Raw genomic sequence first — 27,642 nt, 5'->3', positions numbered from 1 at the left:
GAGCAGAAAGGCTGACGTTTCGGGCCTAGACCCTTCATCAGATTTCTAGGCCCGAAATGTCAGCCTTTCTGCTCCTATGATGCTGCTTGGCCTGCTGTGTTCATCCAGCTCTGCACCTTGTTGTCTCGAATTCTCCAGCATCTGCAGTTCCTACTATCTCTTATTTATAATTTAAGTCTGGCTATTTCCAGTTACTGCTTTTGTCCATTATCTCAAGAATAGCAGATATTAAAAAAAATGTTCACATTGGTGAGTTTTATATATACTTATTCAATAAAACTACGTCGAAGAGTAAGGCAAATTTTCTGGTTTTTCTGTACTAGGACCGCAACAACCTCTGGGAGTTAATTTTGGAACACCATTCGCCACATGTATTGGTACAGGCTTGCAGTCAAGTGGCTTAGGTTCTTCAAATCTTGGAGGTACTATTTTAAAATCTTTCTAATATCTAAGTTTCCATTTTAATACTCAAATGTTGGTTTTCAGATGCAGTGAATCAATCAATGATGGGAAAATAAATCTGAAATGCAAAGTTTCCTTCCAAGGGACATTATAGATTCTTTTTTAAAAATAAATAATATTTCTTTAAGAGAGACTTTTGTTACGTTTGGTCTGAGTCATGGGTTATTGGTTTATTGACGTAGAATGCATAAAGTTCTTTGATATGTCATGTATCTAGAATTTAGGTAAGGAGCTGCCCTATTTCAATATGGATTTTCAAAATAATAAACCTTTTATGATGTTAATGGTTCTGGTATCTTTCCCCTCTCCTTTCTCACTTTCTGCACCCACACCACCCCTGCCCCCCCAAATTAAATCCAGTGAGTTAAAATTTATCCATTTGAACTTTATTGTTAGGCTAAAATCTCAACTAGGACTGATTTTTTTTTAAAAAATATTTCACAGGAACATAGTTTATTAGCTATAGACGGATTTTAAATTAAATGTCCTTCACTACTCCCAGGAATTTGCAGAATGCCAGATTTAATTTAGTATAAAATATATCTGCAAAGGAATATTCTGGAGAAATCAGAGTTAATGTTTCGGGTCCGGTAACCCTTCTTCAGGACTGATTTCTCTGTACAAATGCTGCCAGACCTGAGTTTTTCCAGCAATTTCTGTTTGTGTTTCTGATTTCCAGCACCTGCAGTTCTTTTTTGGTTTTTTTGAATCAGTCTGTAGAATTCTGACTTAAGAATTCTAGAATATTTGCATCAATTTGTTTTGTTGGTCAGATCTTTGAAGTATTAAATGTGAGTCTACAGTTTTTTTTAATGATTTCTTAATTTATTATAAGAATCAATCCTCTATAACATTGTAGATATGGTTACAGTATTATGTAGTCCAGAATAGTTAACGTAAGTCAATCCATCTAGACATTACTGCTGAAATAATTAATCCACTTAGAGATAATGGTTGTTTTTATTCAATTGGAAAGAAATATAGTGGAACAATTTCTGCTTAGACGTTTGCCACAGCTTTCAAATTCACCTAGAAATAGATGTTCAGAATATTCAAATCTACCACAAAATAAGTTTTTAGGAAATGAAAATTATACGTACAATCCCAGTATAATATTGTAGGGTTTCTTTTGTTATGTTTCTGCTTTTGAGGGGAAATCTTGAGACTTTAACTCTCCTTATGTCAGAGATGGCTGCTGTGCTGTAACTTAGCAATGGAGGCTAATTTTTTTTTACTGTTGTCTGAGTCAGAAAATGGCTCCTTTTTTCCTTATTGTTTGACATCTTATGACTTGCAGAAGTCTTGATGGCTTAATATTTTTTCGAAGTGTATTTGTAGTGCGTGTGTCATGAGGTTTTTTCTATCTTTCTTTCCTGCACTTGCTTGTTTCAATCTTGATCTTTGCAAAGATTCACATTCTGTTTAGGCGTTTCATAGTTTGTATTCCCAATACTAATTTTCTTTTAACACGATTGCAGTATTAATTTGGTGATTACTTTTGTTTTGAGCACTTTGTAGCTTTGAATGTTGATCATTATCCTCACTATTTTGACATCACATTTCTTTTATTGCAATTTCATATTCTTATATAACTATTTGCGCTCTTACCTTACCAACCTAACATGTTTTTACATGTATGCATTGCAAACCTGTCTTTGTGTTTCTTGTAGTCCTCCTTAGTTGCTCCTATCTAATGTAATGCAACTTCCTTTTCTAGTATTATCAAACGCGCGTTCTCCTTCATACACCTTTTATTGCCTTGCTTGCTTATATATGCTGATGCCAATTTATTTTGAAATCCTCCCCAACCACAATACTGAACCTTCCTGCAATGACTGGTCCCAGTCATGTAGAGATGCATAATTATCCCTTATTAAATAGGTGCCTTCTGCCACATAGTTAATCTCAGTGCTTCAAGAATCTGAAACTTTTTCTCCTGCACTGTGCCTCAAACCTGATTTATTCTCCCCATTTTGCTCTTACTACTCTCTGTGAGGCATGGCATGACTCCAGCTGGTCCTCAAACTCAAAAACATTAACTTTGACTTTGAGCAGCTGGAGCCATAGTTCAGTCCACATTTGGTAAGCTGGGGCATGATAGTTGCAGGCCAGCCACATCCAGAGGCAGCCATGGAAGCAGGCAAGTGTCGAGGTGAGCTTTCTTTGCTCAAGTGGTCAATCTGTTATAACAACAAATTATTCATTTTAATAGCAACACTTAGGAAGTTTTAATGATGAAGCAAATTAAAACTGCCGGTACAGCTACTTAATGGCTTTTGCTACCATACACCAGATGGTCTGTGCTCCAGAAGTGGGTGTCTGGTTTGTCTCCAGTGGGAATGAAGAGTTGAGGCCACAGTTATATCAGTCATGATCTTATTGAATGGCAGAGCAGGCTAGAGTGGCCAAATGGCTAGTCATCCTAACTTGTATGTCTGTGTTTTATTTAAATGAAAGAAAAGGTGACCGCAGCTTTCAATCAAAGGCTGGGAATTCAAATCACTTAAGGTTTGTTTTAAGTGTTGTGGTCTTGAGTTTTCCCTTCGGCATTTCCAGCTCCTTGATGATAAAATTGCAGTTCCCGCACAAGTTCAGGTCTTTGAAGCAGCAAAGTGATCAATTTAAACTCAACGCTTGTTTCAAATGGTCTGGCTAAATTTGGGTCTTTTGCCTGTGCAGTTCATGCACTGTCTCCTTTCACCCCCTGGCAAATATGGTATCTTCCAGAAATGGAAACAGGGTTTCTGCACCTTAGTCCTGACACAAACACATACCCATTTTTTAGGTCTCTTGAGTCATCCCAACTCAGCAAATGTCCATCTGCTCTGAGTGTCTGACTTAGTTATGAAGCAGTTATGCACTACATTTTTCAACTCTAACTCCAAAACACTTGGGTTATCCCTATGTATTTGAGTGCAGCTAACTGATTGTTTTAACAGAGGTAAAACAATTGATTTTGAATGGATTAAAACCAGTTGATTAGAAAAACTAGGGCACTCCCTGCTTCTGTTCATGTTCTAGCTCTAAGATGTTTGCTTGTTGCTTTGCTTTTCCCAATAAAGTATTAATTTTCTTTCCATGACTATTTATTTGACCAAAATTATTAAATAAACATTTGAATCTCCTAAAAGTATTTGTTGTTTTATTTAATAAAATTCTCTGGAAAATGCTTGTATCATCATGGCTCAACTTTTTGCTTAATGGTGCCGTTTCCTCAATTATATTGGCATATAAATGAATGTCATTAATTTGGCATAGAGAACATTTGTAATGATTGTGTCTTACCTGGAGTAAAGATCAATTAGATGTTCTTTGCCAGACACTTCCAATGATCAAATTTTGCTGATTCTAATTCAAGTGTATGAAAGGTAAAGACAATGAAAGAGAGAAAATCTAAAACCAAAATTCAGAGAAAAAGGAGCTATGAAATTGCAAATCTGTTTTGTAATACATTTAACATTAGACTTTAAAACAACACCTGTTAAGTGACACTGATAATTTACATTACGAGGGCTTAGTGGAAGGAATCAGAGTGCCCATCCAAATCTACAATAGAGGAAATAATTTACAAGGGGAAGGAAACAGTTAAAATTTTGATTTCCTTCTTTGTTTCACTTCTTCACCCCATTTCCCCCTTGGGAAGAATATCGGTGAGATGCTGAATGTCCAAATCTATTTGAACTGCTTAATGAATGCTGTTTTCTGAAATGTAGTGGGACGTATGCCAAGCACTAGTCTCGGAGGCAGGCTTCCTACCTTATTGTGTCTCAGGACCTCATTGCCCCTAGATATCAGTGGATAGTGAAATGCTGAAAAAGGGTACAGTTTTTTTTTATATAAGTGAGCACTTGTGTAGGTTTACAAAGTTGTTGTACAGTTTTAATCTTTAGTAACTTTGGATAATAGCAAACTGTAAACAGCATATCAAAGCATTAATTCATAAAGTTTTAATGCCATTTAAAATTCCCACACTTCAAAATAATTGTCATGTTTTGTGATTTATCTCTTCTCAAATATTTCACTTTTTTCTATTATCTCAATTTTTGATCAATTCCAACATTGTTAACACAATTAAAAACAATATGAGCTGTGAATGATTGTGAAACAGAAAAAAATGCTACAAATGGCAACAGTTGAAGAATGGTGAACTGTTGGAAAATCAAACTGAACGAGGAATCACCAAAAATGGTGTTATGTTGAAGCCTAAAATATTGAATTGTATTGTCTTAAAAAGTTATACAAAGCTTATAAACAACTTGTGACAATAGTGTTGGGGTTGGTTAGCTCAGTTGGCCAGATGGCTGGTTTGCAATGCAGAATGACACCAACAGCATGGATTCAGTTTCATACTGGCTAAGGTTACCATAAAGGACTGTCCTCCTTGACAATTTCCCCTTGCCTGAGGTGTGGTTAAACCACCACCAGTCATCTTTCTCTCAGAGCAGTCCTACGGTCCTCTAGGATTATGATGACTTTCCCTTGCCACAAAAATGCACTTTCTTCCTTTTTTTTTAAGAAAATAACATCAGGTTTGATTGGCATGCAAATTCACCCAGTCTAGAATCCTTGCCATGTAAAATTATGTTAATTCCATCCATGTGTTTTTGGGAAAGTCAACGTTCTTGTTATTTCCACTTCCTTTTTTCTTCTTCCTCCACTAATTCGGAGGTAACTTTTTCCTTGTTGTGCACAAACATATAGACCAATGTAATTATAGTACTCTAGTACAAATACTTTAAAGACAATTTAATTTCATTTATGTTTTGTCTACTTTGCAGCGTATGTTGTTGTATAGCACATTTGCTATTTAGTTTATCAATCTAGGAAAGCATTTTTAAGCCTCTTCTCAGAATATTGATTTTTTTTTGTGCTGAGAAATACTCCACATGAAAAATTGAGTTTTGTTTCAGCTGCAGTTCTTAATGGAATTTTCTAAAGTAAACTCGGTCCATTCCCATTTGGTTACATGTTGGGTTTGCTGTGTAACTACTTCAGCAGCACAAATTATATTAAGTGTACAGTACTTATTCTTGTAGGATTTGGAGGTACTTCTGGCTTTGGAAGTAATGCTTCAGGCACCACCTCATTTGGATTTGGATCAACCAATAAGCCCTCAGGAAGCCTCAGTGCAGGTTTGTTTGTAATTTTGTATCTGTCAATGTTCAACTGTGGGTATGATGATCAGGAATTGGTTTCTAGTAACTCCCTTCTACATGACACAGCGGAAAGCATTTGAATTTTAAAATGAATTAATGAAAGAAATGGAAATTCGATCTGAAATCCTGATCCAATATGGGTCTGTTGCACTGGTACTGCATATTTTCATGATACCAAAATTGTATTGCAGTGACACTGAATGTCTAGATTTTATCATCTTTACGAACAGTGCCATCAAAATACTTGGACAGTGCGGTATTTTTTTTTCTTAAACTGCTTGCCATTTGAGGTAAGTTGTCTCATGGAAGACATTCCAGTATTTGAGAATCTGTCAATTGAGCAAAAAGCCTGTTTTATGGACAGAACCTGTTATTAGGGACTAGAATCCATCTCCCTTTCTTTCAAGTGGCCTTGCAAGCCTCTGCTCTAATTTACATAGTGGTTATGGCTGGATGAGCAATGATAATTTTCCAGTGCTCTTCTGGTAAGATATTCAGTTGAATTCCTCCACCATCCCATTGCACTTTTGAGGATCCCTAAGCCTTGACATATAGAATCATAGAATTTTAACAGTGCAGAAGGAAGCCATTCAACCCATCATGTCTGTACCAAGTCTAGAAAGAGCTATGCAGCTGGATCCATTCCCAAGCCCTACCTCCGTAACCTTCTAAATTCATTACGTTCAAATATGTATCGAGCTCTCTCTTGAAGCCTCCTATGAAATCCGCCTCCACCACTCTCCCACACAGTGCATTTCAAATCCTAAAAACTGAGTAAAGAAGTTTCCCCTCATTTCAGTCCTAGCTCTTTTGCAGACTGTCTTGAAGCTGTGACCACTTGTTACTAACATATCACCTAGTAGTTATGCTCATCTGCATCTGAACTTGGGTTTAAGCAAATGGGATCTATAATTCTGGGATGGGAGCTTATACAATTTTAGATAAGCAAAGCCTTGTGTGGATATTTTAGTTCAATTTGGAGACTGTTGAAAAATAATAAAATTTGGAAACAGGGTTTGCAAGTGGGATTAAGACACATGCTGAAGTGGCAGATAAATACCAACCATGACTGGTGGTATCAAAGGACACCATTTGTGTTGTAATTGCCATGTAATTTCACAGAAATAAGCATGAAGATGAGTTTGCGTGGGTCCCAGACCACAAAATGCCTAAATAGTAAAGAATATATTTTCCTCTGTTCATTGTTATTGAAATGTTGGTGTTTTAAATGGAGTAATGAAGTTCCAAAGGTAATCTAATATCTATCTAGCATTGTACACTTGTCTGTTGTGGTTTGTAATATTTTTAGCGCTGAGGCATGGATCCATAGATGAGTATTCAGTGCATTAAATGGAGTTTGTTGAAAATAGTTATAATATCAATCTAACTGTTTCTAACCAGCGCTGTGGCTTTGTCTTCTTTCATTGAGGATTTGAAGTCGAGCTCTTTCTTCTTTGTGCCCATTTTGCATCTAATTTCAATTTAATGCTTATCATATTGTCTGGACTCCTGGTCAGGGATGTCAGTTTGTTGTTTTCAAAATAATTACAGCATTACAGACCATTTGGCATCTTGTATTTTTGCCATTTACCTCACCTTCTCCCTGTAAACTTGCATATTCATCCTTTTGAGATAATCTAATTCCTCCTTGAATGTCTTGGGCAGCATACTCCAAACCTTAACCACTTGTTCTGTGAAAGCATTTCTCCTTATGTCTCCATTGCTTTTGCCAACTGCCTTAAATCAGTGCCCCTGACCTCCCATGATCTTGAATATCTTCTACGAATCCCCTCTCAACTTCTTCTTCTCCAAGAAAGTTCTAACTTCTGAATCCATGGAACTGTTCTTGTGATTTTTATTTTCTGCATTCTATCAAATGCCTTCACATTTGAACTAATAGTTTATACATAACCTCTTTTTACAGATATATGCTGATAATTGGTTTCCCAGCATCATTTGCTGATTAGTGCTTACAGTGGAGAAATTGGGAGGCTCCTTGCTGAAACAGAGAACAAATGGTGCACATGTTTTGCGACTTTTTAAACCACATTCCCCTGAATTTTGGGGGGAGTTTTAAAGCCTTACTTCTGTGTGGTTTACACACAAACATGCAAACATATTCTAAGTCACGTGCTGCTGTTCTTTAAAATCTCTAGCTTCCAGAAGTTTTGAAATAATCTGTGGAACTCCTTTCTGCAGAGGCTTATGGAGGCCAAGTCATTGAATACTTAAGACAAAAATACATAGGTTCTTGATTGGTATGGGGATCAAAGGTTATGGGGGAACGACGGGAGAATGGAGTTGAGAAACGTATCAGCCATGATCAAATGGAGTAGAAGATTTGATGGGGCGAATAGCCTAATTTTACTCCTATATTTTATGGAAGGCAGTGGTTTAGTGGTAATGTCATGTGACTAAGACTTCAGAATGTCGGGGTGGTGATTGAGGTCTCTGGTTTGAATCCCACATGGTAGTAATTGGTGAAATTTGAATTTTATTAAAATCTGAATTAAATGTGATTGTCATTCAAAATATCTCTGATTCATTGACTTTCCTTTTATGGAGGAAGATCTACCATTCTTGTCTGGCCTGCATGTGACTCCAGATCTACAGCAATGTGGCCAACTCTTCATACTGTCTTCTGGGTTGTTTGGTTGGCTCCCCATCCCCAGCACAAATTTTAATAACTAATGGGAAGGGGCACAGTGTTATTAAACCCTTTCAAATGAACATTTTTGCATCCCCATTAAAATGATAAGCTGTTATTTATACATTTTTAAGCTTTTTTTTAAGTGTTCTGGAACATCATTTGTGGAATTTCCAGGCTCTGTTTAGTTCATGTATTCTGGGGTGCATTCCCTAGAATCACGTTGGTGCATTCCCAAAAGTTGATATAGTTCGCTGTTGTTCAGATTAACTTTGTTTCACTTTTACCTTCAGCCAAAACGTGCTACTTGTAAAGCTTATTCTTTTCAATCCTGCAGTATATTCTTTGGATATATAGAAAACTTTCCGTGTTTTGAACTGGAAACTGGCATGTTTATAACTGGAAAGGTCTAGACAGTTTACTAGCATTTTAGGTTTATCAACCATCTTTTAATGAATATAATTTATGAATTCTTATTTGTGTCATCACACCATGACCCTTCTATTTATTTATTTCTTAGTTTCGACCAACCACATTTTTGTGGAAAATGCATTTCTTTCAAGCTCGTGGAGATAAAGTTTACCTTTATTTCATTCGTGTGGATATAGTTTTTTTTTAAATCAATAAACTGTAAAACTCTTAACATTAGGGATCTTTTTGGGATTCAAAGTATTGTATTATAATTTCTTTCTGCTTTTATTTGACTTTTAGATTAAGGACAAATGTTGATGGCATTGCAGATACTAATGTGAGTGAGGATTAAGTCTAACAGTACCATATCCTTAAATCATTTTGCACAGATGTGCTCTGAGCTTTTGTGAGCCACATGATGAGCAACGGCCAGACATTTGACCCTGGTTGTGGCTGTGATCCGTGTGTACAGATTCAGCAGGGATCACTGGAAGGAGGAGGAAATCTTGGCTGATTTTCACCTCCCTGACTAACTCAGCACAATCTTGATAACAAAGTTGGCACATCCCTGACCTCAATAAAAAGCAAAAACTGAAAATGCACAGAAGGTGCAGTTGGTTAGTCAGCATCTACAAGAGAACAAACCTTCCTGGCTTGTGTGGTTTACCTGTACATAGGGAAGACTCATTTTCTTCAAAATAGGTTCTTTGATATGCAATTCTGCACTTTTTTTTTCTTGATACTTGCAGTGTATTTTACTGTCCACATTGAGGATGTGTATATGATCAGCATGGCTGATGTAAATTGCACGTTCATTCAATCAATTAGGACTGTGTTTCTTTTATCAGCAAGATAGGCTGTCAGACAGATGAAGCTCTTCAACATATCTAATGCACCTAGTTTTTGACAGTTATTAAAAATGCAGACCAGTTTTACAAATACACTGGTTATTTGTTAGTTTTAACTCTGCTTTCCAGTTTTCAATAAGGAGACCTTTTTGTAATTGTGAATACATCAGTTTGAAGCTTCTCGTTAGATGCCTTTTCTTCTTATTATTGTGCTCCTTTTTTCCTGCAATGGTGTACAGTCATTTTTGTTCCCCCTTGATGGTTATCTTCTGTCCTCTTCAGCATTATCATCTATTCAACCTTCTTACCATCAATGCTAGCAAATACTGAAGTCTTTTATTTGTAGCAGTGTTTTCTTAGTTATATTTAAATCTATTTTAATGAAGCACACACTTTGAGTTTGTATGGAGCTCTGAATATTGGCTGTTGCTGAAGATTGTTTTGCTCCAAAAGAAAATTATGTTTATGCAGTGTTATTAAATATCTCAAAGTTATTAATCACTGGATTTTTAAAATTAAATTCTTTTCTCAAGTTTTGTTTCATGATATTTCAGCCTCTGTCTCCAATCTGTTTGTTCCAGTCTTTATTTTGTTTCATATAAAACTTTTAAAATGTTATGGTTTTGGTGCTTTTCACCTCCTGGTTGGCTGCTTCTGACACTTCATTAATGTGATTTGGCCTCTTGGACAGTCTGATTATATAACTCAACTCAATGCTCCAGTCTTTTGCATGGCATGAGAGAAAGTTTTCTCCACAAGAGATCTCTCATTGCAGCTTTCTTTGTGGTCAGCAGTGGCCTTGCTCTTCAATTGAATGCAAAATCAGGGTCATTATCTGACTATTTAAAACTTGAAATAAAACTAGATCCGTGGAATACTGGCATTAGATCTGTGTGCTTTTTATATTATATTAGCAATTTATTCCTTTTTAAAAAAAAAATAAGAAAATCAGACTCCTGTATCACTTAAGACACGTCCATTCAGTGCAATGATTTCATTTGTAGTTCTTTAATGCTTGAAGTTTAGCAAAAGCCAGAATGGAGACAAGGAAGCTATCTTAAACCTGTTAATATTTGCTTGGATGTTGTCAGTTACTTAATGAGTAGTTTCTATTTTTGTTTTCCTTGTGCAAGGCTTTGGCAGCTCAACCACATCTGGATTTAACTTCAATAATCCTGGGATCACAGCTTCTGCTGGCCTGACTTTTGGCGTGTCGAATCCTTCAACATCAGCCTTCCCCAATAATCTAGGGACACAGCTTCTGCAACTGAAGAAACCTCCAGCTGGAAACAAACGAGGCAAAAGATAGGGAATTGTTAGTGTGGGAAGGGAAATATATTTTCTTAAGTTAGGCATGATTCATGTGGTCCTATGTCCTAAACATGTTTTTTAATATTTGTAGATATAAAACTACCGATTAAAGAACGTTTATATTTCAGCCAGGGAGCTTTAACCGGAAATTCCTTTGTTTCCAAAAGGATTCTGATGATCAGTTTTAACAATTGAAGATTATATTTTTGAAAGTAAAGCAAGATGGATTGTGTACCTGGATAATTTCATATGCATAGTTGTATCTGTTTTCTACTTCAGGAATTGGTCACAAACTTATCTATGAACAGCTGCTATGTAAGTGAATTTGAACCATGGGTGCCGCAGATGTCTGCATAGCTGCAAAACTCATTTGTGTAAAGTCAGCAATGTACATGTTTTAATATGGACATTTACAGCTATCATTTCCTTTAATCATTGCACTTTTTTTATACAATAGGTACTGCCAATATTTGTCTTTGCAGTAAAAACAAATTTGAATGTCTTACTTTTGATGAGTTGTCAAGGTACTTGGAAGAAAGCTTTAGTAGTGGTGACTTTCCTTTAACACATAGTCAATGTCTATTTTTGTAAGATTAGGGATACTGCTATTGAATGCCTTTTGTTAGAGAGAAAGGAAGTTGAGATTTGCTGAGTTGGATTAGGTGGTTGAGGAATGCCACTGTCCTGAATTTCGTTATGTATGTATTTGCATGAGGTCCTGCATTGTGCAGACTTGACCTGTGATTCATCTTCCAGTGACTTTTGAAGACCAGATCTAAAAAATTGCTTTCTTTGTGACTACACATTATTTATACATTTATTTCACAACTGCAGTGAAATAGTCACTAAAATTACAATGTATTTGAAGATTGTAAGTTTTTGGATTAGACGAAAATTGAATTGCATTTCAAAAAATATGATTTTGGATTTAAAATAAAACAACTTTCACATGGTTTGTCTTGCCGCATTTTTAATGAATTCTACAATAAAAACTGAGAATTATTTTCCTGACCAGACACTCATTATATATCATAGTGGCCTTATGCCAACTCACCTGCATTTTATCCATTGCAGAATATTCCCTTAAGAAAGGAAAATTGTTTATTATGCTTTTATGGTGTGACAGGTCATGAGACAAGCAGCTGCAATCCGCTCCGCATCAAATGATGGAACAGATTAAAAAGGGCCAAATAGCTTAATGCTGCTCATAATTTTCCCATTTATATGTATGTAAATTGATATACAAAATTCCATTTTAAAAGTTTTTAATTCTGAAAGCCTTGACAGATCTTTCTTCATTTGACCAATCTGAAATGTCTTTCCAAAGAAATCTTATTTTAATTCTGCAGCATTACTTTTTAGATCTAATTTAAACCAATTTAATTATATTAAATAATCTTCATTAGATTCCCATAAAGGTGCAACTTGATTCAGGCACATTGTGCTACGTTTTTCGGTTTGGCTTATCACAGCTTGTTGTTAGACCTTATAACTATTTAAAGAATGCCTATTATCAGATGTTGGAAATAGGTTAGTCCCATCCATTTACTGCAGTTTGATGGAGGGCAAGGGTGGAAGAGGTTGGAGAGGACAGGGATTTAAAACCTTTAAAACTTAGAAATGATATTTCATTAGTCTTATAAATTGCAGAAATAGTGTTACAAGATTAGGAAAATATTCACAGTATCGTAGTTCTTAAAAAGAAAGCAGATGCATTGTGCCTGTTATAGACCTAAGAAACCTGACCATGCTGTTGGAGAAGAAACAATATGGATAGACTACTTATCATGATGCTTGAAGGACTTTGGGCTGCTGGTGGGCTGAAAGCCAAGGTCTAAAATATCACTTTCCACGTATCAAGTGGTATATCCAGATGGCTGGATTTGCTATCAATGGAAGGGGATTCTCTTTGGTTTGAACTCCGACCACTGGATTTAAGTATTGCTATTTTTTTTTTTTAAAAATGCTGTGAATGCCGTACGTAAGAATATTCCACACTCCAATTTCCTTCTGAAATAGTTCTTGAAGTGCTAGTTGAGCAACCCACATTGGAATTGCTATAGGAAGGATATTATTAAATTGGAAAGGGTTCAGAAAAGATTTGATGAATTTAATATGGTTCTTTGAGGTGGTAACAGGCAGATCCAGGGATGTAATATCTTTCGATTTCAAGAAGGCATTCAAAAACTACCCCATGTAAGGATAATTAATAAGTGGGAGGCGATGGCTTTGTGGTATTATCACTGGACTTTTATTCCAGATAACATTCTGGCAACCTGGGTTCAAATCCTGCCACGGCAGATGGTGGAATTTGAATTCATTAAAATATCTGCAATTAAGAATCGAATGATGACCATGAATCCATTGTCGATTTGTTAGAAAAACCCACCTGGTTTACTAATGTCCTTTAGGGAAGGAAACTGCCATCCTTACCTGAATAAGGCCTACATGTGACTCCAGACCCACAGCAATGTGGTTGACTCTGAACTGCCCTCTGGGCAATTAGGGATGGGCTGTAAATGCTGCCTAGCTAGCGATGCCCTCATCCCGTTAATGGGTAAAAAAAAAGAGTCTTGCAAGTTGGGGTAGTATAATAACATGGATAAAGGATTGACTAACTAATAGGTAACAGAATTGGGATTAAGGGGACATTTTCAGGTTGGCAATCTGTAATTTTTCTGTGTCACAGTGATCAGACCTGGGTCCACAATTATTTATAATCTATTCATGATTGAGATGGCAGAAGTGAATGTATTGTCCCAAGTTTACAGATGGCATTAAACCTGCTAGAAAGGCAAGTAGTGAGCCTGTAGAGGAATATAGATAGGTCAGGTGCGTGGGCAAATAGAATGAGGTGGAATTTAGTGTGGGAAAATGTGAGATAACCCCATTTGGCAAGGAGAATGTAACAGTTGAAAATTATTTGATTAGAGAAAGCTGCAATACTGAGGTTTGAGTGTCCTGGTGCATAAATCACAAAAAGTTAGTATCCAAGCTCAGTGGCTAATAGAAAATACAAATGGATTTTGCCTTCATTTCAAAGGGAATGAACTATATAAATAGTGAGGTCTTGCAAAAACCATTCAAAGTACTAGTTAGACCACACCTGAAATACTGTGAAACATTTTTATCCCCTTGTCTGAGAAAATATATAAAGGCACTAGAGGCACACCAGAGAACATTGTTTTAATGATTCTGGGTGTGGAGGAATTTTCTTATGATTTGGGCTTGATCTCGATGCCATTTAGAACAATAAGACAAGACCTTATGAAACAAACAATTTTTTTTAGGGTGATTCCCCTTGTAGAAGAATTTAGGACTAGAGGGCATAATCTCAGAATAAGTAATAACCCTTTTAAGATAGAGATGAGGAGGGATTTCTTCTCTCAGAGGGTAATGAATTTATAGATTTTTTTTATTGCAGAGGGTTGTAGAGACTGATTGGGTACGGGAGTGGGTACCCGCATGGGCCCAAGCTATGCCTGCCTCTTTGTAGGTTACGTGGAACAATTCCCCTTCCATAGCTACACTGGCCCTAACCCCACCTCTTCCTCCGTTACATTGATGACTGTATCGGTGCCGCCTCGTGCTCCCACGAGGAGCTCGAACAGTTCATCCACTTCAGCAACACCTTCCGCCCCAACCTTAAGTTCACCTGGACCATCTCTGATACCTCTCTCTCCTTCCTGGACCTCTCTGTTTCCATCTCTGGCAACCACCTGGAAACCGATATCCATTTGAAGCCTACCAACTCCCACAGCTACCTAGAATACACCTCCTCCCACCCACCTTCCTGCAAAAATGCCATCCCCTATTCCCAATTCCTTCGCCTCCGCCGCATCTGCTCCCAGGATGAGGCATTTCACTCCCGTACATCTCAGTTGTCCTCGTTTTTCAAGGACCGTAACTTCCCCCCCCTCGGTGGTCGAGAACACCCTCGACCGTGTCTCCCGCATTTCCCGCAACTCATCCCTCACACCCCCTCCGCGCAATAACAACCAAAACAGAATCCCCCTTGCCCTCATGTACCACCCCACCAACCTCCGGATCCAATGCATCATCCTCCGACACTTCCGCCATCTGCAATCCGACCCCACCACCAAAGACATTTTTCCCTCCCCACCCTTATCTGCTTTCCGGAGGGACCACTCTCTCCGGGACTCATTTGTCCACTCCACACTCTTCTCCAGCCCCAGCACACCCGGCACATTTCCCTGCAACCGCAGGAAGTGCTACACCTGCCCCTACACCTCACCCCCATCCGAGGCCCCAAGAAGACTTTCCACATCAAGCAGATGTTCACCTGCACATCTGCTAATGTGGTATACTGTATCCGCTGTTCCCATTGTGGCTTCGTCTACATCGGGGAAACCAAGCAGGGGCTTGGGGACCGCTTTGCAGAACACCTATGCTCGGTTCGCACTAAACAACTGCACCGCCCAGTCGCGAACCATTTCAACTCCCCCTCCCATTCCTCAGACGACATGTCCATCCTGGGCCTCCTGCAGTGCCACAACGACGCCACCCAAAGGTTGCAGGAACAGCACCTCATATTCCGCTTGGGAACCCTGCAGCCCAATGGTATCAATGTGGACTTCACAAGCTTCAAAATCTCCCTTCCCCCTACCGCATCCCAAAACCAGCCCAGCTCGTCCCCGCCTCCCTAACCTGCCCTTCCTCCCACCTATCCCCTCCTCCCACCTCAAGCCGCACCCCCATCTCCTAACTACTAACCTCATCCCACCCCCTTGACCTGTCTGTCCTCCCTGGACTGATCTATGTCCTCCCTAACTCCCCACCTACCCTCACCTTTACTGGCTCCATCCTCGCCTCTTTGACCTGTCCGTCTCTTCTCCACCGATCTTCTCCTCTATCCATCTTTTATCCGCCTCCCCCTCTCTCCCTATTTATTTCAGAACTCCCTTCCCCTCCCCCATTTCTGAAGAAGGGTCCATGCCTGAAACATCAGCCTTCCTGCTCCTCTGATGCTGCATGGCCTGCTGTGTTCATTCAGCTCTACACCTTGTTATCTCAATCGCTGAATGGCCTACTTCCACTCCCATGTCTTATGGTCAATGATAAATACATTTCTGGCTAGACCACGAAGTCATAGTTACCATATAAATCAGAATGTCAGGGTTTATAGGAACAACATTTCTTTGATCTTCAGTTTGTGCACTGTCCCCATCCAACAGGGCCAGATCGCAGGGCTTTCCAAGATCATAGTGGTGTTTTTCCTTCAAATCTCTCTCAAAAGAAATTGGAAAAAAGTACTTCTGGCACCTCACAGCAGGAGTAAATGAATTTCACCGTCCCACCCCATGCTCCATCTGTTTAAATAACAGGAAAACCAAATAGACCAACAACGTCTTGATGTAATTGATTTATTGTAAAAAGGAATTAAAACCTTGAATTTTAAATAGCTGTGTTGCAACAACTAATAAAAGGGCTCTCTAGATTTCAATGATACCTGCTAAATAAGGCTTTGGTTATTTAACTTCATTAATTTTAGATAACTATAGTCTTTAACTTGGTAAAGGCACTCTTGGCTTTAAATATGATAGTTTTGCCTTCAAGCTCCACCCCTAGATGTATCCAATTAGTAAAGGCTGATACTTAAGTACCATCCTGAGGGACACTTACATTGTGAAGCAGGGCTGCCTTTTGGATAGGATATTAAACCAAAACCTTGTCTACCTGTCCGTCATAGTTCAGATAATGGTTACTAAAGCATTAATCAACACAAAATGAATGCTTCCATTTAATAATTGTATTGCTTTAAAATCATTTCCAATCCAATCATACAGTTTTTGCAAAGGGTGTTGCTATATGTTCTTGTCACAAACATTAGAAAACAACTTCAATGCATATCTAACTTTGTATATTTGGTGGCAGAATGCATATAAAACAGCTGAACAAATAAGGCTGCATTAATCACTTGATTGGTTGAGCAATAGAAGTTAAGTTCAGTAAGAATTAATCACACTCACAGAAGAATTCCAAAATGCCAACTTCAGCTTTGGACTTTCAAATCCCATCTTAAAAGCAAAGTCTTTGATCAAGTGGTACCTTTTAGTTGTTTTGTACTTAAGTTGCTGCTAATTGAATATCTTTTTATTTTTTTTGACTGTCTTTCCCTGCATCAGTTCACTGGCATGCATGTTTTGCGAAGTTTTACTCTTCACCCAACTCCGTGTGAAATAAACTTTACCTCTGATTTAATTTGACAATATTTTGTTGTGCTTATAAAATCAGCGTCCACAAACAGAGAGATTGGGAAAATACTCTCCCACTCTTTAAAAACGGGAAAATTAAATCTCAATCTATTTACAGGCAGGTGGTGAGCATAGGGAGAGAGTATTTTTTTAAACATCTAATCTGTTTGTATTAATTATAGTCAAGAAATTTATGAGATTATGTTTTGTGACTGTCTTTAATTTAAGGTAAAAAGGTCCTGTGAACTGAAGTCAGCCTGGCAGCAAGCCTGGGTAGTTTGATTGTTAGAGATTAAAGGGGACACATCATCTAACAAGAAAGAAAGTGCAAGGTGTTTAGGCTTGGAAGCCGACTGTGTCTAAACAATGGATAGACTGAGTCTCCAAAGTCCTAGAAATTTCAATTTGTTAACAGATATGTTTTACACTGCCCATTTATTTCCAGATTTGATTGTGTTTAAAAAAAAAGCGAATATGCTATTTTGCAGTTTAAATTGTTAGCAAAGACAGTGTTTAGTCAAGAATGCTTTTTAATCTTTTATTGTATTCACAGTCTTAAAAACGGAGATATCTCTGTACCTTTAGAGTTCTATAGACTACAGCTCTACAGACATCATCACATATATTATCAGAAACACGGTATCTTCAAGTGCAAGATGCTGAAAAATTTCTAATGCTGGAACTAAAGATGGGCTACAATCATGATTTGTAACCTAATGTAGCAATGTTGCATTTTCTAATGCAATATTGAAATATTAATATTTTATGAATATTGTATTGAATTTTTGGCACAGATAGGTTTTGACGTATACAATAATCATTAGATAAACCTACTTTGCACAACATTAAGCATAGGAAACAAGCATAGATTGATCAGGGTTTGGGTAAAAAGGTAGAGTATCTTATAATGTGGGGAAGTGTACAGTCATAAACCTAGGCAAGAAAAATGGAGGGCAGAATATTTTCTAAAAGGTGGGAGAATAGTAAGTGTTGGGATTCAGGTGTCCTTGTCTGTCACAGCAAGTTAACATGCAATTACAGCAGTCAACTGATGGAATAGGAATGGGCAATAAATGTTGGCCCACCTGGTGACACTCATATTCTCTGAGTGATTAAAAATAAGAATGTTATGCTTTATTCCATGGGTTCACAGCATAAAGAGAAGATAATCAGAAAGACCAATTCTAAATCCAGCTTTTACTTGCTGCATCTTCCACATGGGGGCGAGCTTGACTTATAAAAATCGAGACAGGAGTAAGCATTCACATTGCTCTTTCCTGAACTGTTTAAGCATAACAGAGGATTAACAGTGATAACAGGCTAGTAGAACGAGAATTGGGATCAAGGCTGAATTTTGTTTGGACTTGATGAGGAAAAGATTGTAAAATTGCCAAATAAGTTCTAATGATAGTACTCTATTTATTTGAATTTATTTCCCCATGAAAGGAAAATTCCTACAACCCTGAAATTATATTTTCTTTTTCAAAAAAGATAAATATATTGATTTAAAGGGAAGGGGAGTCTTTTGTTCACATATAGTTTGTGCCATCGAAGAAACCTCAATAGAGGAATGATGCAGCATGTGAGAAGAATAAAACTGTGATATCGAGTCCAGGGACAGCATGTTGAGGCTCTGGTCAGGAAAAAGAAGAAGGCATAATTGGGTTTAAGCTATCAGGCTCAAGTGAATCCCTAGATGACTATAATAAGTGTAAGAGCACACTTAAGAGGGAAATAAGAAGAGCAAAAAGAAGGTATGAGATGGATCTGGCAGAGATAATCCCAAGAGGTTCTGTAGCCATATTAAGAATAAGAGGGTGGCTAGAGAGAGAATAGATCCTCTTAAAGATCAGCATGGCTGTCTATTTGTGGAACCACAGGAGATGGGTGAGATTTTTAATGAATATTTCTCCTCAGTGTTTACTGCGGAGAGAATCATGGATGCTAAGAAAATAAGGGAAACAAGTGGGGATGTTTTAGACTGCATACATATTACCAGAGAGGAGGTGTTTACAGCCTTAAAATGCATTAATGTGGATAAATTCCCTGGGTCTGATTAAGTCCATCTTTGGACGTTGTGGGAGGTTAGGGAAAAAATTGCAGAGGCCCTTGCAGAGATTTTTGCTTCATCTTTAACCACTGGTGAAGTTCCGGAAGACTGGAGGGTGGCTAATGTTGTTCCACTCTTTAAGAAAGGCAGCAAAGACAAGCCAGAGAACTACAGGCCAGTGAGCCTGACATCAGTGGTTGGCAAGTTATTGGAGAGGATACTGAGGGACAGGATCAACCAACATTTGGATAGGCAAGGTCTGATTGGGGATAGTCAGCATAGATTTGTGCACAGGAAGTCATGTCTGACAAATCTTTTAGAGTTTTTCGAAGAGGTAACCAAGAGGCTAGATGAGGGTAAGGCAGTGAATATTGTCTACATGGAACTTAGTAAGGCCTTTGACAAGGTCCTGCATGGCAGGCTAATCATGAAGGTTAGGTTGCTTGGGATCCAGGGAGATCTAGCTAATTGGATTCAAAATTGGCTCGATGGTAGGAAGCAGAGAGTAATGGTTGAAGGTTATTTCTTGGACTGGAGGCCTGTGACTAATGGTGTACCACAGGGGTTGGTGCTAGGACCTTCGTTATTTGTTATTTACATAAATGATCTGGATGTGAATGTACAAGGCATGATTAGTAAGTTAGCAGATGATACAAAATTAGGAGGTATCATGATAGCGAGGAAGGTTATCAAAAATTACAGAGGGATCCTGATCAGATGGCGAAGTGGGCTGAGGATTAGCAAATGCAATTCATTACAGATAAGTGTGAGGGATTGCACATTGTAAAGTCAAACCAAGTTAGGATTCATACAGTAAATGGTAAGGTCCTGAGGAGTGTTGTGGAACAGAGGGACCTAGGAACACAAATACATAGTTCATTGAAAGCAGCGTCACAGGTGAAGAGGGAGGTGAAGAAGGCATTTAGCATGCTGGCCTTTATCGGTCAAGGCATTGAGTGTAGGAGTTGGGATGTTATGTTACAATTGTATAAGTTGTTGGTGAGGCCACACTTGGAGTATTGTGTATAGTTTTGGTCATCCTGTTATAGGAAAGACATAGTTAAACTGGAAAGTGTGCAAAGAAGATTTACAAGGATGTTGCCGGGACTAGTAGGCCTGAGTTATAGGGAGAGGTTGGCCAGGATAGGACTTTATTCCTTGCAACATAGGAGAATGAGGGGTGACCTTATTGAGGTGTATAAAATGATGAGGAGCATAGATAGGATGAATGCATATAGTTTTTTTCCCAGGGATGGGGAATTGAAAACGAGAGGGCATAGGTTTAAGGTGACTGGGGAAAGGTTTAAGAAGGGCATGAGGAGCAACTTCTTCATTGCAGAGATTAGTGTGTGTATGGAATGGGTTGCCAGAGAAGGTACAATAGCATTTGGATAGGTACATGGATGGGAAGGGTTTAGAGGGATATGGACCAAATGTGGGCAATTGGAACTAGCTGAGTGGGCACATAGTCAGCATGGATCAGTTTGGGCCGAAGGGCCTATTTCCAAGCTGTATTACTCTATGACTCTATAATACAGGTGTTTAAAAATGCAGCTGTCAAACTGTTCCTTCAAGAACTGGGCAAACATTGGATATCTTGTTGGACCAATGGCTGGATATTTTGTACGGGATAGCCATCCGCAAGATCATAAATGCAATGCCAATCATATAAAAAACTAGGAGCAGATGAGGGAAAAGATTGAAAGCATAACAGAACTTAATAAGCTAATACTACCAAGCATTTCTCTAGAGGGTAGAATATGTATCCACACAGCGGGCTGGGTTTTATGGTTTCCAACAGTGTAGGGGAGGCACAACAGGAAGTGTGTTGTCTGCTCACTCCCATCCCTGCTGTTCAAGCACATTGCATTGTGTGTCAACCATTCAATTAGCAGTTGGCCATTGGGAATGCTGTCCAATTAGCATTATGACAGGGGCTTTATACCTAGTCAGGTGTACAGCTGCAGGACATCTGGCAAGGGAGCGGTTAGGCTATGAGCCAAAAGGCAATTCTGACCACCAATTGAAAGGCCTGCCCTTCCCCTGTTCCTCTCTCTCTCTCTCTCTTTCTCTCCCACTCCCTCCCTCCTCCCCTGAATTGCTGTACTGGCCTGTAAAAATTCAACAAATTAAGCCTACTATCCATGAAACATTGTTGCCTTGAGCAGAAAATTCTGTCCTTCTTTCAGTCATGATCCTATCTTTCCAAATTCTAGCTGTTGTGTTGCCCCCCAGCACATGGGATAGGAGTTAATGTACTGGCATGGATTAAGAATTGGCTAGCAAGCAGAGAAGAAAGAGTAGGAATAGGTGGGTCAACCTCACATGGCAGGCTGTGACTAATGGTGGTACTGCAAGGATCAATACTTGGACCCTAGCTGTTCACAATATATATCAATGATTTGCATATATGGCTCAAACGTAATATTTACAAGTATACAAATGATGCAAAGCCAGGTGGGAATGTGTGCTGTGAGGAAGATATAATGTAATTTCAAGAGTATTTGGGCTGACATAGTGAATGGGCAAGACAAAGCAGATGGAACATAATGTGGAAAATGTGAGGTTGTCTACTTTGTAAGAAGAGCAGATATCTTAAATAGTAAGAGGTTATAAAAAGTAGATGCGCAAAGGGATCTGGATATCCATGTCAATAAGTCACTGATAGTTGTAACAGCAACTGTTGCAGACAATTAAAAAGACTAACAAAAGCTAAAAGGTTAGCCCTTATCACCAGTGGATTTGAGTACAGAAGTCTTGCTTCAATTGAATAGAACCTTGGATTAAACAACACCTGGAGTACTGTATGCAGTTTCGGGTCCCATTACCTTAGGCAAGATATTATTACCATAGAGGGAGTGCAATGAACCAGACTCATTCCTGGGATGGCAGGCCAGGGAATAGGCATGCCTGAATAATGGAAACTGGGTCTGTAATCACGAGAGGTTTCAAGAACGAGAGACAATCTCATTGAAACCTACAGGTAGATGCAGATAAAATACTTCCCCTAGTTCGGGAGTCACCATAAACAATTTCAAAATAAAATACTTTCACTCAGAGGGTTGTAAATCTTCAGAATTCTGTATTCCACAGATTATGGAAGTTCAGTCTTTGAAGTAAAAATTGACAGAATGCTAAATACTAATGAAGTAAAGGGATATGGGGATAATGTGGGGAAACAGCAATGAATTGAATGATCAGCCACAATCATATTAAATGTTTAAAAAGGTTCTACATTCTGAACTACTCCTTCTCCTGTGTTCCTCTGACTCATCTTTTGCATGTTCAAATGCATGCAAATATGGCAGAGAAACAAACTTACTAACTTGCACTAAATGATGGAGACATTACCCCGCTTCCATCTACAAATTTGTGTCAATAAAGCAAACCTAAGAGTTAACCTTGACACAGGATTGGAGTATGTAATTTTAGTTGATACTTAAGGAGCACTACATTGTCAGAGGCCTTTACATATGACATCAACCAAGGTTTTGCCTGCAGTCAGGGTGAATATTCAAGATACTCTGGCACTATTTGAAAAAGAGGAGGGATTTTTGAGATTTCAGGCCACCAATGTTAAGAACTGCAAAATTTCTTACTGCAGTAATTATTTTTCAGTTAGTTAATACATAAGTTTTAAAATATTTAATAGGATTCTCAAACTTTACAGTAATGAAGAAGGCCTTTTGACCAATCACACCTATCTGAAAGAGGTTGCACACTTAAAAATATTCCCAACCCCTTTCCCTGTATCTTCTGAAGCATTTATTTTTGAACTACCTTTATTTCTGGGTTGTTATGTAAGGAAACATGTTAACACCAGCAATTAATCAGTTTTCTCTTTGGTGGTTTTGATTGAGAGAGAAATATTGACTGTGGCAGTTAGAGAATGCGTCTGCCTCAACTATTGACATGTGATTTTTCAGAAAAGAGTGCTTTGAAAGTGTCTTTTGCAACCTCATTGTGTTATAAAGCACTTTGCAGCCCTATAAAGTACTTTTGAAATGTCACTGTTGTCATGTAGAAAATACAGCAGCCAATTTGCACGCAGCAAGCTCCCACAAACTGCAACATATTAATGATCAAACAATAGGCTTTTTATGATTTTTATTGAGTGATGAACATTGGCCAGATATTAAGGATAGTTCCCCTGCTCTTCTTTGAGTAGAATCATGGAATCTTTTATATATACCTCAGAAAGAAGGTATAGCATTTCATGTGAAATACAATATCACTTTGTCAGTACTGGACTGCTGTGTCAACCTAGATTTTTGCGCTCAGGTCTCTGGGGTGGAGCTTGAATTCTCAACCTTGTGATTCAAATGTAAGAGTGCTACCATGAGCTATGGCTAACAATATCGACTTTAGCTACTGAAACAAGACAATGACCTTTTAGTTTAAAATTGATCCAAAGGATAGACTCTCATACAATCCAGCATTCCCTCAGGTCATGTAGTCATGTGTTGGCCTGGATTACGAGCTCAAACATTGAAATGGTGATCAAAATAGCAGCATACTAACCCGGAGGCAAAAGAGCTATCCATTGAATCTTCCTTACAAATATGTCCCCGTAAAACATAAGTTTTCAAACTTCTCATCTTGGGAATTCCATGCAAAAAAAATCAATGCAATATTAGGCAATGCAGATCAAATGTGAAACTAATCCTCAAGATCCTGTCCAAGAAGTAATGTTTGTCTAGTGATCCCTGTTCTTCCTGAAGATGATGCCTGTTAAACAAAAAAAAACGTCACTGGTGCACAGTATCAGAAATAATGTGTGAATAATGTTAAATAGTTACAAGTTTAATCATTCACAGCCAAAACACTAAAGTCACAAGCAAAGTTAATTAATTAAAGCATTAATGCTTCAAATGAAATTAAATATATAAAACAAACCAAGCTTGGTTGAAAAAAAGAACAATGTCATTTGAGTTACCATTCCTCAATCTTTCCTTGTCAAATCAAAATACACTGACTTAAATATCTTAGTTATGTACTAGTTTCTTATCAAACGATCCTTCTATGGCACATCCAGCCTAGTAGTGTGTCATAACCATGCCTGGTCTACATATAACTGCACATTTCTGAGCTACAGATGATACATGATATATTTGATGTGAGTGAAGCTAAGTCAGCCTTCAATAATTCTGTTATCTACTGTTCTACAAACGAAAGTAAACAAGCTTTCCTTATTTTGCTTCTTCTTCGGTCTCCAGATATTCTTTTATTAAGTATTAGTGCAATGACCATACATGGACATTTTCCATGGTTCACAGAATGCAAGTGGAATCTGCTTTTTCAAAAAGGTGATAAGTCAGAGAAGTTAATGTTCTGTCTACAGTTATATGTTGCTGCTTTCAAAAACTGGAGTCAGCCTTCTGCATTTTACCTGTGTCTCCAAACAGCAAGTTAACAAGTATAGAAAAAAAATATTATTTTAGATTTTTGAAAAACTGTTATAATGCTGGTCCAAATTTAAACTGCACCTGAAAAGATTCCCTTGTTGATTTGCAAAATCTTAATAATGTGCCTTCATCTGATACTGTAACTGAGATATCTTCTGAAATCTTTTACAGTACAATTAAATGCCTTCCACTTTAGTCACAATCCATAATGAGCTGTGTTTCTATCAGGTTGTCAAAAATTATATTTTGAAGAGTTGCAGCATGTCGCTAAATCACTTTCCAAAATAGACACAAATTAATAAACAGTACATTTCTCACTTCCAACTTAGAGGAAGTCAGGTATAGGAATCTGAATGAAAACATTAAAAGATATATTCAACATTCTTGAATAACTTCTATCCCTTTTTGTACATCCATGGAGGTTTTGTCAGTCTCAATTGTAATCTGTATAGATTTGACTGGTCTTTATCTGCAATACCAATCTAATTTATTGTTTTCTGTTTTATTTTCAATCACAAAACTCAATCAAAAACCAAACATGTAAAAATGTTTCTCAGGGCAATTTCCTCTGCTTCATGAGATAACCAGGAAGTGATCCAAAGAAACTCCAAATGCACTGAGCAACCTTACTTTGCTACACATAAATTGGAAGATGATAGTTTTACCTTAAATGACTCAATATTAGTTGTAGATATGAGTAGCTAAATCTAATGTTGAAGTAACTAGCCCATAATTTTTCAGTTCGTATGTATTTGAGTTCCTGCTTTTGGGTCTCAATTTTTGTACATTCAGGAATCTAATTTTTGGAACCTCATGTTTTGCCTGCTTGGAATGGGTACTTACACTTTTGTCAGAGCATTAGCATTCTTGCACAATTAGATCCTGCCTGTTTAATACGTACAGCTTCATTATGCTGGGCTTGATACAGTGACAAAGTGGTAATGTTAATTGAGGAGTAACCCACAGTCCAGGCTAATGCTCTGGGGATATGAGCTCAAATCCTAACAGAGCAATTCAAATCAATTCAATGAATAAATCCGGAATAGCCTCAGTAATGATGCACACGACAGCTATCATTGATTGTTGTAAAAACCCATCTGGTGCACTAATTTCCTTTAGGGGGAAGGAAATCTGCCATCTTTATTTGGTCTGGCCTACCTGTGACTCCAGACCCACTTAAATGCATTCTGAAATGGCCTAGGAAGTCACTCAGTTCAAGGTTAATTAGGGAGGCAACAAACATTGGCTTTGCCCCAATAGTTATAAAAACAGGTTTGCATTCTCCATATAATAATATTTTTCTTAGCTTGACCACTATATTGGAATTGAAAATAAAATGATGTTGAAAGAAAAATCAGTGCCAGAGGAAAACAAATGTATGGAATATTGCCAAATTTTACGTCGTATGGAACTGATTTCAAAACATTTAATAACCAATGAGCTCCTAAACTCTTGAGTTGCATTAGGAGTTAGACCAAGTATGAGGATAGTCTAAGCAAACCCCAGGCACAGTCACACCAGAAGAGTTAAATGATTTACTGTTCCAAAATATTGATCACAATCATATGCACATTTGTTGTTATTTTGGAGAGCAATATATGATTTTCCCAGTAAACTGTCACTGCTAGTTTTCAACAAAATGTCTACTAAAAAAATTGTTTCATGACATTCTTCCTGTCAAAATTAACTTTTCTGTACCCATCTATGGATTAATTAGCAACAAAGGAATGGTAGCTTCATATTTGCAGCAGTGACTTAGTTGATGCGTTAATTGCTTAAATGAAATTTATTTCCTGTGCTCGAAGTAAATGTTGACATGAAGCAAAACACCCTGTAAGCCTGGCAGGGTGTGGCATCTACTGGGAGTGCCATTTGGAAAAATTACAAGTAGCAGGAAGATAATTGATTGAAATTTATTTTCAGCCAACTAGTTCTGTATTGAATGTGCCAAAGAAAAAGGTTTTGTTATGTGTTGTTTGTTATATGTGATACCCAGATCAAATTGAAATCATGCAATTACAATGTTAATTTTATCTTACATTCACTGCAAGTTATTGTAATATTCTACGACCATGCCTAAGAATGATTTCTTTACAAAATACCATAAGCCAAACCAATTTCACTGACGGTGTTAAGTTGTTGATATTAGGATAAAGGAAGAAAGATCTAATAACTATGGAATATATGTTTTTAGTACTTCAGCAAGAGGCAATCAATCAGCAAAGCATTTGGCAGGGCTCAGTCCATGGCTAGATAAAACTTGTTTGACACACACCTTGTGAGTTTTTCCAGATGAAATCTATGAGCTATTGATCTCTGCCACATTGGTCTGTCAAGTGTCCTCAGTGAAAAAGACATTATAAAACTTGTTATTATGAGTGGGTGAGTTAGCTTTTGAACCTTGACTACTCTTACATTATCATTCAAGCTGAACAAGTTATCAAATACAATAACTGTCAATTATAACAAAAGACAAATGATTATAAATCAGATTGTGATTGACTGGTGCAAAGGCAAAGCTAGCTCCATTAATTCGGATGTTTGCCATATCACAAGCATTTAGGTTAGAGGGAATAACCTAAAAACACTAAAACTGTTCTCATTTGATAGAAAGGTTTCCGTATAAACCATCATTAAGACTCAGAATACAAACTGTGTTTCCAGGGCTAAATATATGAATGATGAAATAACTCAATATAATGGTATATCCACAGAAATAAATTTGTATCTGGTAGTTCCCATCTAAGATTAAAAAAGACAAATGATGCACAAGTAACAAAGAAATTGGTGGGAATAACTCTGTGAGAAACACAGATTGTTAACAGGTTAAGAAAGGTGCGTATAAAAATAGATCATGCTGAAGTAATTTGGAAGCAATTGTCAGAAAGATGAAATAGTTAGAAAAGTTAGAGTTCAAAAAAATAAAATGTTGAATTTGAAAACTGATGAATTATTAATATCTGGAATGCATATTTACTGGAGGTAGCCATCAAGAGGATTATAGTAATTTTCTCAGAGATAGTAGGAACTGCAGATGCTGGAGAATCCGAGACAACAAGGTGCAGGGCTGGATGAACACAGCAGGCCAAGCAGCATCATAGGAGCAGAGAGGCTGACGTTTCGGGCCTAGACCCTTC

General features: G+C 37.7%; 1 protein-coding gene across 5 annotated transcripts in view; it reads left to right on the top strand.

The window, feature by feature from the left end:
• The window catches only part of nup58 (nucleoporin 58), an 81,994-nt gene that overhangs the window by 48,296 nt on the left and 6,056 nt on the right, over window positions 1-27,642 (top strand). For 2 of the 5 annotated variants that reach the window (XM_048597556.1, XM_020530581.2), the window contains exons 14-16: window positions 324-422; window positions 5,499-5,594; window positions 10,658-11,787. In XM_048597556.1, coding sequence (XP_048453513.1) covers window positions 324-422; window positions 5,499-5,594; window positions 10,658-10,833 — 371 coding nt within the window. In that variant the 3' untranslated portion in view covers window positions 10,834-11,787. Of the gene's footprint in view, window positions 1-323; window positions 423-5,498; window positions 5,595-10,657; window positions 11,788-27,642 lie in introns of those variants that run through there. The other 3 variants (XM_048597557.1, XM_020530580.2, XM_048597558.1) reach the window with 3 other exon arrangements.

This window comes from Rhincodon typus, chromosome 6 (genome assembly GCF_021869965.1).
Source record: "Rhincodon typus isolate 14 chromosome 6, sRhiTyp1.1, whole genome shotgun sequence".
NCBI classification, from domain to species: domain Eukaryota; kingdom Metazoa; phylum Chordata; class Chondrichthyes; order Orectolobiformes; family Rhincodontidae; genus Rhincodon; species Rhincodon typus.
Note: the sequence above shows the minus strand (reverse complement) of the source record. Positions and strands in the feature narration are given on the sequence as shown.